The sequence below is a fragment of the Physella acuta genome, unplaced genomic scaffold, assembly GCF_028476545.2.
Source record: "Physella acuta isolate Inbredline_101_S28 unplaced genomic scaffold, ASM2847654v3 ptg001298l, whole genome shotgun sequence".
NCBI lineage: Eukaryota > Metazoa > Mollusca > Gastropoda > Physidae > Physella > Physella acuta.
In genome coordinates, this window is record NW_026732813.1 from 113106 (window position 1) to 124601 (window position 11496).

The following is an 11496-nucleotide window of genomic DNA, read 5'->3' on the forward strand; positions in this document are numbered from 1 at the left end:
GATCTAGTCGAGTAGACTATCACTAGGTTTGAAAAGGGAAATTTCAAATTTCCGTTAGAGTGGTAGGCGAGTACTGAGTAAAATAAACTGAGTACTAAAGTGTACACAACACAAATAAGTAGTTCTAGTAAAGTACACTACACTATCACTAACGTACTATTACTACGGTAACTATTAGTGTAGGAGAAAAGAGCAGAGATCAAACATTTAACAAACAAAGCTTGTTGATGTATTACATTTTTAACTTCCACTCAAAAGAAGTTGAAGATTCCAAATTTTTTTTTCGTTAAAAAAAGAGTTCATGTCATTACTCGAATGTACGCACACATTTACTTTGAAAAGGGGAGGGGGGGGGGGGGGGGTAAGAAGGGGAGGTGGTGCGCTTTTAATATAAAAGCGTGGCATTGATTTTGTAGTTTTAGAAATGTAGAATCTATTATCTTTTTTACTACTACCAAGCAAACATTTCTCGGTTTTAAAACTTGTCCCTAACAATCGTTGAAGGTTTAAGTGACAGTTTTAACAACATAGATTTATTCTAAGGGGTTGATAATTAATTAGATCTGGTAACCAGATTTTTTTTAAAACCATTACACAAACGGGTCATATATGATCATTATTTCATGATAATACCCTGGACTTCTGCAAAAGTGCTATGGCCTAAGGCATTTATTTTTTACCAACGTCCTACACCGGGAATTAATAAATTAAGTTTATTTTTTTGTGAGATCGCAGCAACCGCGACGGGCAAGCTGCAAGTACGAATATAAAACACATATAAAACAAAGATGACCAATATAATACTGCAACAGTATAAAACAATCATGAAATGAAACGCTTAATTACCCCCACCACTACTGTACGAAATGAAAAAATACAAAAAATATATAGCCTATAAGTTATGTAAAATATACTTTAACCTGTATGCCTTAAATAAACTTTAGCCCTCGGAGGTTTTCAGTACCCCCCCCCCCCCCTTCCACGTGAATGATACCTGAAAGAAACGATGAATCGTGTGCGGCAGAGTTTCTTCCAGGCATCTCTTAGGGGGGGGGGGCGAAGCCCCCCCCCCGAAATTTTTTTACCGCCCCCCCCCCCGAACGAAATGAAATTTATATAATTTATATAGAAAATATATACTTTTAACAGTGTCCGCCCCCCCCCCGAAGAAAATCTACCGCCCCTCCCCCCCCCGAAAATTTCAAGTGCCCCCCCCCCGGAGAAAAAGGTCTGGAAGAAACACTGGTGTGCGGGTGTAAAATATAAGACGCGAAAGTGGTAAAGTGTGAGCGGACAAAATGCGAGACATTACCTGTGGTATTACAGATAGGCTATTAGTAGCTATTCTCGATTGCAAAACAGTTTTGGTTCTAGGTTCTATGTTTTAGGTTACTTTTAATTTTATGCTTGTTTTTTGTTGGGCACAGTTATAAAAGATATTGCGGAATAGAAAAAGTAAATTGACCCACAAATGTTATCTCGAACAAATGAATGTCTCAAAATATCGGCATTAAAAAAAATTAAACAAGGTAAAGGGTTGAATCCAGCTAATCTAGATTTTTTTAAGAGAGAAAAAGTAGAAAAAAGTAGAAAAAAAAAAACTTAGGCTAGCCTAACCAATTTTTTATCGGTTTGTCATTTCGCATTCCGCGTTTTGCATTTTACCCCTACCCACGAATTTTGTGTTAACGAACTTATTATAAGAATAAATGTTGCAGTAAAAAAATGTGTAAATAGATCTTTATCCAATATTGATGTTTTCATCAACTAGCCTAGAATGTGGAAATTGCAACGATTTAAGTTATTAAACTAGACTATTGTAAATGCTCATGTATTTTTTAACTAAGCTACTTAAATAGTATTTTAATTCCAGAGATTTCTATTGATTAGATTAGAATTCAACAGAAGTTCGTTTATAATACTTTATACTTTATAAACAGAGATCTAAACTTTAGAAGAAATGGTGAGTAACAAGTTCCCGAAGTTCAAGTAACAAGTCAAATCACTGAAAACTGAAAACAGTGAAATCGAATGAAACACTAAATATTAAATATTACTAAATGAAACACTGTGACTGAGGCTGAGGTCTCCACTTGACACTTGTGACGGAGTCATAGGCTGAGATAGATCTAGATTCGATTCTAGTATAAATCTACTATCTACATTCTACACTAGTACACTAGGTCTAGATCTACGACTTATTACTCTAATATTTTTTTTTTAAGTACACTAGGTCTAGATCTAGAGTAAAGTTCCACGCGCGGTCACACATAGCGGAAAATTCCAAATTCCCGATTTTAATCGGGCGCTATTTTATAACCGTTTCACACAGAAACAAACCGAAAGCACTGTATTACTCCGCTGCCATTCTACTGTAATATGTATGAGTCATTTTGTATTCCTACGCATAGTATTTAAGATATTCATGTTTTAGTGACGTCCCTCCTTGCGATATTTTTTTTCCCTTTTTTTTTTGCCTGCGTACGCAAGAACCTGCTTGCCAACGAGCGTATTGTATACGTTTTGATCCAATTTTAATAATTGAAATAAATATTTTACACACTTAAACGTGTTGTTGATTGTATTATTAATTAATAGATTGCAAAAATAATAATTAAAAACATGTTAATTAAATTAATTAAAGACATTAAAAGTTGACCCAGTGATGACTCAAGGGACGCAACTATAATAATCATAACAAAGGGACGTAACAACCACTAAAAGACATAACGTAACATTTGCTTAGATATGCTTGTATGTAGAGACACAAACTAGATTTAGAAGAAGTAGATGATCGAAATAATTTAAAACAGCAGAAAAAAATAGAAAGTATACAGATTCTAGGCTTAGTTTGAAATATAGAGCATCTAGAACTAGGCTAGTCTAGCTCAAGTCGTTGGTTACGCAGCGATGTGAAACCACCGTAATCGACACCCAAGCTGCGGCCACCCCTATTTACCTATCAGGTTGCTTTATTAGCCTTATCTATCGTATGTAAAGTGTCCCGCATATATTGTAGAAGCTATTTATAGTTAACCTAGTTATAAAAAGCTTTGATTGGTTGGTTTTATTCATCTCGTCCGGGACCTAGTGTTTTTCATAGGGGGAACTAGAACCGCCTACGACGTCATACCTCAAAACTTTAAAATTTAAAAACTCGACTTCCAGAAGGAGAAAAACAAAAGAATTTGACCTGGATATATTTAGAAATGGACAGGTTTACAGCAGATATCGGTAGTTTCGTATAAAACATCAAAACAAATATTGTACGAAGCGATAAACAGGCGATGATCCGTGATCGCACCGGTGTTTTAACCGCGCGTGGAACTTTACTCTACGACTTATTTACTCTAATATTTTTTTGAATATTAATATTAGGCCTAAATAAATATTAATAAAAAATACTAAATAAAGGCCTATTCTCTACTCTCTACTATACTAATCTTAAATCTATCTATTCACTATTCCCAACCAAAACTTATCAATTGATTTCTTATTACCAAGTGACTACACAGTACACAGAGCAACGGTAAAACTCCATTTTAGCATATTTTATTCACTGCTTCACATTCAAATCCGGTTGTGCATTCTTCACTTAACCACTTATGCATGTAAATCATTGATCGTACAGCTCTATCTTATTTGTTACGGAAAGACTTGTATTGGACAGTTGTATACTGTATGTTTGCTGGGAAAATTTGTTTTGGCCATAAGGACCCTTGTGAATGGCAGAAGTAATTGGATCGATACAGATTTAACTGTCTCAGTGTTCCTTTTTGTGTAATTGAGTGTTGGTGGCATAAATATTTTTGTTGAACAGTAAGTTAGTCAAATTTGTGTCTGTTGTGATGTTACGGCACGGGCAATGTCCTTTTATGTTCCTCAAATTTATACAAGGCCAAAACTATCAGAATATTCCCTCTTGATTTGCTGGTTATTCTAGCAGTCTTAAAACTTCATGTACTTTTTAAAGTTTTATATTTACTTCTTAATATTGTCACCAGGTAATACAAAACAAAATACTAGCGTGACACTTGTAAAATAATATTTAAAGACATATTTTTTTTGGTCTAATCTATATAGGGAGATTTTCTAGAAGGACTGCCATCATATAATGAAAGTAATTTCACAAGGTTCCATGCTGACTCCAGCCATAGATCAAATGTAAGTGAAAAGATCAGAATAACTAATTATAAAGTTTATGTATACATGAATGAATCAGAATGAATTTGATAAGAAAAATCAAATCATTTGTTAGGAGCAGACCTGTGGCGTAGCATATGCCGACACGCTATTTGTTTTATTTTTTACTTTTCAGTAATTCATAATTTGTGAATTTGCACTACCCTCCCCCCTGCTCCATGAAAGCAGCTGTCCGTGATAACAGTTTACAGACGACAATGAAAAGATCAAGCAGAACTTGTTACCTCCCCTTAGTTTCAAATTGTTTAAAAACTAAATATCTGCCCCTAATAGCCGTCACTAATTTGACCGAGCTCTACAATTGTTAACATTTGGCGGAAACCACAGCTCACCAGACAAGTGCTGGTGGGGTGATAGCGATATAGTCTGTTGTGCATGCCTGGAGAGCGAGAAAGGGGTGGGAGGAGGGTTAGATAGTCGGCTTGCATTGTCGTGGTGTCTACATAGAGAATTATATATGATTATTGGTACAATTTGTTTTTTAATAGGTTATTAGAGAAACAATTGTTGATCCATAACTACATTTTAATGAATCTGAATAAGCCTTTGTGCTGTTGATTTATCTCCATAGAAACCAACGGTTTATATATCTACGAAAGATTATCCATCAGAACAAGGTAAGGCTTACTTAAACTACTAGGTATTAGGCTACTTGTTGTGTGATCATGCTTTGAGCCATAAATGTTGTCCCTTGTTTTTAGATTACACTAATTTCTAAGTGTAAGGCATAGGCTACAGCTCAAAATGAACATTTCTGTAGAAAGCTTTAAGAAATGGTTTGCCCAACTTTTGTTCAAAAACAGAGGAATTCAGTATTCAGTATGAATCATTGAAGTTCTTAAAAAACTTTTTAAAAGTTTGTATAATTTGTACATAAACTTTGATCATATGAAAACCTACTTTTCTATTTTCCTCACATAACTAATAATCAAATATCCATCCCCCCCCCCGCCGTCATATTGCCTATTCCAGTTATAACTACAGAAAAGACCAACATTTTATTAAGATATTTACACCAGCAGTGGGATAAAAAGGTATTTGTTTTCATTATAACCCCTTTTAATTAAAAAAAAAAGACATTCTTAAAAGCATCACATTAGTTTCATGAAGTCTAGTTTGTATGAAAGTATACAATTTTCGTGAGCATAGTGGAGAAAATTTATTTTTGGGGAGGGACAAGAAGAAAAAAGTTTCTTAGAAACCAAGTAGGCAATGCTATATTGTCAATGTGTAAACATTTTTTTTTTACATAGTTTGAAGAATTTAAACAATTTTAAAAATTTTGACTAGAGTAACACGTCAGCCAACAATCTTCTGGTATTGTTTTGTCAGCAAAGTATTTACCATTATTGTTTAGGCAGCTCCCCTTTCATACCTGTTGATGACCCATAGCTTGGGTAGTGCTGTGATGGTTTTGTTTATCTATGTGTACTTAAATGTATTATTTCTAAAAACAGCACGCTTCCCAAACAACCAGCAAGAAGAGAGACAGTCACAGAGCCAATTTACCTGAAACAAGTGATGGGAGCTCATCCTCAAAAGTGGCCAGAGTCAATTCAACAGACAGCAATTAGAATAATTCATTAGTCTTTGGTTAATGTTTCGGCTCCCAAGTTTGATCTATTTTAGGTCAATTAAAAAGCTTTGCCAAATTGAAAACAATTGCTTTATTATTCCTTTAAAAATATTGTATATACAAAATTTAGTTAATTCTTAAAAATGCATCAACTTCTGTTAATTTTGTTTTTCATAATTGAGAATAATTGCTGGTAACTGAGTTATAAAATGTATTTTTGGATACATTTTTGTTAGTAAGAGAATTTTTTTTTGTCTTCAAGTGTGAGATGAAAAAAAGGGAATATATTAAATAAAGATGTAAAAATTTGACATCTCATAAGAATTTGTTTTAAGAATATTAGTTTGCAAAGTTAAGTTGAATCTAAATACCCCTAAAAATTATTAAGCAATTATGAAGTGTCATATTTCCATCTTAGGAGCCTTTCATTTTTGTTTGGACAGAATGTGTTTCGTGGATATGTTTTCTGCATGACTCAACTGATTTAGTGAAAGATTTTGCTTGAATCTCCTGATATAATTTCAGGTGTAAATAGCTATTGGTTGTAATTTTCCTTTTATTTGATATTTCAATATTATGTCTGATCGTATATTATATATGTTATTGCTTGAAAAACACAGTAAATCTCTTATTCTATCACTGAAATCTGATATTTTTACTTACAAATCAGTTAAAATGGTGGCATTAGGCCAAGCAAAATGAAACAGTATTTGATTTAAAGTTAATTTGTCTTTGCTGTTTAAAAACCCATCTCGTGTTTATTTTTCAGAGTTAAATAAACCATCTGTGTTTTTTCTGTTTGAGTTTGCTATTAGAAAGCATTTTAAAAAATGTTTTAATAAAAGCAATGTTGTAAAAAAAAGCAAATCTTTTTGAATATGTGTTGGTGAATTACTTGTTTTTTGCAGGCATTTTTCAAAAATTAATTACAATTTTTTTCTGGTGTTTTTAAATGATTAATTCTTTTCAGTGAATTTAAAATAAAAATTGATTCAAAGTAAAATAATCTTTAAAAATTTCTAAATGGGCAAATGTTGAGAGTTAACCTTGGAAATTTTTCACCATGCTGAGATGTTCTAATTTTTGTAATGTGGTTTCTTTGACAACATTATTCAAACATGTTCAGGCATAAATCATTATTAAAAAAACTTTTAATGTCATTAATTAACAAAGAAAATGGCCTCAGCCCATAATATTATAGTATTAGAAAGATGGGAGAAAAAAAAACCAACATGGTCTAAAACAATGGCAAGGATTGACAAAAGTGATGTTTTCCTTTGTAATGCTAGCTACACGGCTGTATTGCATTTGTCTAGTTTAAAAAATAATATGTAAATATATGAACTGTAGCTCAATTAAAAAATAATAATTTCACAAACATTTTGTAAAAAGTAAATAAAAAAAAAGTGTATGCTCCATCTAAAACTTGTGGCTAAATGAACTGGGCTCTAACATTGACAAAGGAATCCTAAGTGTACAACCTTCTCCCATATGTACAAGCCTATGAAGAAATGGTAGGTCACAGCCTTGAATGAATGAATAATTAAGGCAGTCTTTATTTTCTGGTGAACGAGCAGTTAGTTTACAATTATCAAAAAACACGGGTATGGTACTAGGTCTATATCATCTATGAAGAAAGGAAACAACATGCATATAATACATCACCTACACATATTAACCACATCCTTATGCTATATAAGTTTATAATGGTTGTTGCCAATGTTGAATGGAGTAGTTTCACACTTTTAATGAAAACATCTAAGGCAATTTCTCTTAGTGATAAGTCCAAATAAAGCTAAAAATAAAAAGGTTGGTTATACTTAAGCATATTACGTTGATAAAGAGAAATTCATACCTCAAAATAAAAAATAGCTAAATATTAGAGAAGTAAAGAAAAATATCACAATTTAATATTGCTGAATAAAATGTACATAAATACTAAAATATGTACTGTCCTAAATTTTAAAAAATGTGAATAAAATATTTTACAAAATGAGTTATCACCACCATTATATTCCCCGGTTTTATACAATGTTTTATCACTTATTAACAATGAACACAATTCATACCATTTTTCTAGCTTGGCCGATGTTAAGTAACAAAGAAAAACATAATTAAAATCTGGTTTGGCTTAAACTTGTAAGCAATGAAACACTTGTTAGAAAATACATTTTTGTTACTTCAATGTTGAAAGATTAGATATCTTTTGATTTTTTTTTTCTGAAATTTCAAATTAACATAAAACTTCTTTATCAGTACAACAAATAATTTACAGTTTAAAGACAATTAAATGAGTGACGTTACAATGGCTGCCTTATTGAATATTGTAGGGATTAGAAATTTTGTGGTGTCAAGAAAAACTTGTACCTCATGTACTGTCAACAGTTTATTCAGAATTTAAAAAAAAACTCAATGTATTTAAACATTTTTTAATATAAAGTCTGAGCTTAAGTTGACACCATTATAGTAGTGAAAAGACTGAATTAAACACCACTGTAGAGAGATTAAATTAATAATATCACATTTGCTTTGGGAGAATTTTTATTTCTCAGCTTAACCATTAAAACTAAATAAAAAAAAGAAAATGGCACTTTAAAAAAATGCACTGCTTGTATAAAAAAAAATTCAGTGATTTTATTTTTTTGGAAACAGATGTAATATAGTGAAAAAACTCAAACTTCTATGCAGCATGTACTGAATGTATAAGGCAAGTCAATAGCTCTCTGTCTAATGTCTGACCACTAATACAATAGAAAAATGAACAAGCCAAGCTATAGAACTGGTTCTACTGTAATTTACACCCAACACATTCACACAAAGGTGAGATGATGTGATTTACATGTTTGATCTGTTTAAAAAAAATATGAAGGAATGTTTTAAGAATGCTACTTTTAATTCAAAAGATCGCTAAATTACATTTATAAAATATAAAAAGAAAGATACAAAAAGTTATTTACAAAAGTCGTTATATATATAAATAGGATGTGTACAACTATGCAGGCCTGTAAATGATGTCATGAAAACAGATAGGCCAATATTCACATAGAACAAGTAAAAAGAAAAGCATGCTGATTCATGAAAATATAACAACTAAAATACATTTCATCCCTTTTAGAGCAGAAGAGCTCCTGCATAAGAGCCTTTGTATACACAGACAACAATAAATATACAGTTGATAAGCTACCACAGGTTCTCTAAAACATGCATGTCACACAGAGCAAAGGGACAGCACTCTAGCTCTAGTGCAACATCAAGTAGATCAGGACAAGAGTTAACTCTCATAAGTCTTGTAAAGATGTTGCCTCAAATGTTGAATGAAAACAAAGTTGTCAGGAAACTAAAATGCCTCAACACAAACTCACCTTAACCAAACTTTAGAATTCGCTAGAGATGAGTGAATAAACAGCGTATCACAACTTAAATAAAATTGAGATGTTTCTCAACACTTTGATTTGCTAAAGAAAGAAATAATTGTTCAAATAACAATAAGTATACAATGAGTTTTTATTTTTCTATTCACCTATCCCAATGTAAAAACAGATTATTTTCTTAACCTACTTCAGAAATTTTGTTTTAAAACTTAATTGGCTACATGTAAATAAAAGTTCAAATTGAACACATTATGCAAGTAGAAATTTGTTATTCTCTGTATCTAAACACACTAGTTTAAAAAAAAAAATAGATATACACACACATTTTTAATTTGTTTTAAATTATTTACATCTATTTATTTCAGGGTTCAAAATAATGAGTGCTCTGTAATAATTGAAGAAAAATCAAATAAACATCAGAGCTCCGATCAATAATTATTCTAAATTAAAGTGATATATCAAGAGCAATAATGTTAGATTTACATTAATTTTATTATTTTTCTTAATCCACTTAAAGATATTCTAATGAACAAAGTGTTACTCTTTTTCTTAATATAACTGACATTTTCTACAACAATTAATTTATACAAAAATAGAAAGATGTTTAAATAATTTAAGCCTATGTACAGGCCTACATACAAGTCTGAGAATGTTACGAAAATGAAAATTTAAAAGTTGTAAGCTGAAATGGAGAACTAAGATTTTATTTGATGTAGCTTATCATTTTTTATATAGAATAAAGATATAAGAAACAGTTATTTAAAAAATATAAGGTAACAATCTACATTAAAATAAAAGTATCTATATTTTTAACGAATCTGAGTATTCTTGAGCTTCAAATCAATGCAGTGCAAAATACATCATTTTTTGTAACAGTTAAAGAAAAACAAAGAAGGAACTCTTACAATGAAGAGAATACTAAAACAAATGTAAGGCATATACCATTAACACTAATTGCAACATTGAACTAACAACATAGACAATGTGTTCCAGCAGTAATGGAGTGGTCTATCTGTTAGCGTCTACATCGTCTAGTTTTTTGGTTGTTTTTTTTACAAATGCTATCCATCAATCCAGATGTAGGTTGTGAGCTTTGAGTTTATTTTATACACATGACATTTTTTTTTAATGGTGAGAAGATTTAAAAAAATAAAAAATAAAGACGTTTCCACCCCACAATCAGCATTCTTTCAGGCCACACTTTTAGCCATTAATTAAATAATTGCAACCTGTTTTGTAAGCAACCTGTCTGTTAAGGTAACAACCCAATCTATTAAGTTAACCCAGTTGTACTAAGTTAACAACCCAATGTACTAAGTTAACAACCCAATGTACTAAGTTAACAAGCCAATGTACTAAGTTAACAAGCCAATGTACTAAGTTAACAACCCAATGCACTAAGTTAACATTCCAATGTACTAAGTTAACAACCCAATTTATTAAGAAAAAAAAAACCCTAACTCACAATACAAATTGTAAAGCTGAACAAAAGACCTTTAAGATTGACATTGCAGCAGGTTATACAGAGATTAGCAAGCAACTATTTACAAGAAAAACAAATCTTTGGACGACTGAAACAATCCAGCAATATTCTGTACAGCCCACCCCACTGTGCTATACAATCTGTGACATTGTTACCACTCATATCACATGTCTTCATCAGACAATGGCAACTCAACAGTAAACTCTATTATGAAACCCAACGCCTACAAACCCGGGGATTAAAAATATTAAATTAAAAAAAAAAAAACAGCGGACCCACTTTAAAAAAAGTAAAACTATTGAAACTAATTTAGCTGTAGCTATTGACATTTTATCATGTGGTCTGTCACCTGTTTTCTTTGCATTCAGACATGTAAAAAATAATCACAGGATGGACTTGAAGAAAAACAGAACTAACTGCATTATTTGGATAAGTGGGATGTGGATGGGTGAGTGAGATGTAGATGTGTGAGATGTGGATGAGTGAGATGTGGATGGGTGAGATGTGGATGAGTGAGATGTGGATGTGTGAGATGTGGATGTGTGAGATGTGGATGAGTGAGATGTGGATGAGTGAGATGTGGATGAGTGAGATGTGGATGAGTGAGATGTGGATGAGTGAGATGTGGATGGGTGAGATGTGGATGGGTGAGATGTGGATGAGTGAGATGTGGATGAGTGAGATGTGGATGTGTGAGATGTGGATGAGTGAGATGTGGATGAGTGAGATGTGGATGAGTGAGATGTGGATGAGTGAGATGTGGATGAGTGAGATGTGGATGAGTGAGATGTGGATGAGTGAGATGTGGATGAGTGAGATGTGGATGTGTGAGATGTGAATGGGTGAGATGTGGATGAGTGAGA

At 32.2% G+C, this 11496-nt stretch overlaps 1 protein-coding gene across 1 annotated transcript; it reads left to right on the forward strand.

Annotated features, from left to right (window-relative positions):
• The first annotated feature begins 1692 nt into the window (after nt 1-1692).
• LOC131958193 (DET1- and DDB1-associated protein 1) lies at nt 1693-7251 on the forward strand. Its single transcript, XM_059323072.1, has 5 exons — nt 1693-1963; nt 4084-4164; nt 4775-4820; nt 5176-5237; nt 5661-7251. Exons 1-5 carry the CDS (start codon nt 1961-1963, stop codon nt 5775-5777), a joined length of 309 nt encoding a protein of 102 aa, XP_059179055.1. The 5' UTR covers nt 1693-1960; the 3' UTR covers nt 5778-7251.
• The last annotated feature ends 4245 nt before the right edge of the window (nt 7252-11496 follow it).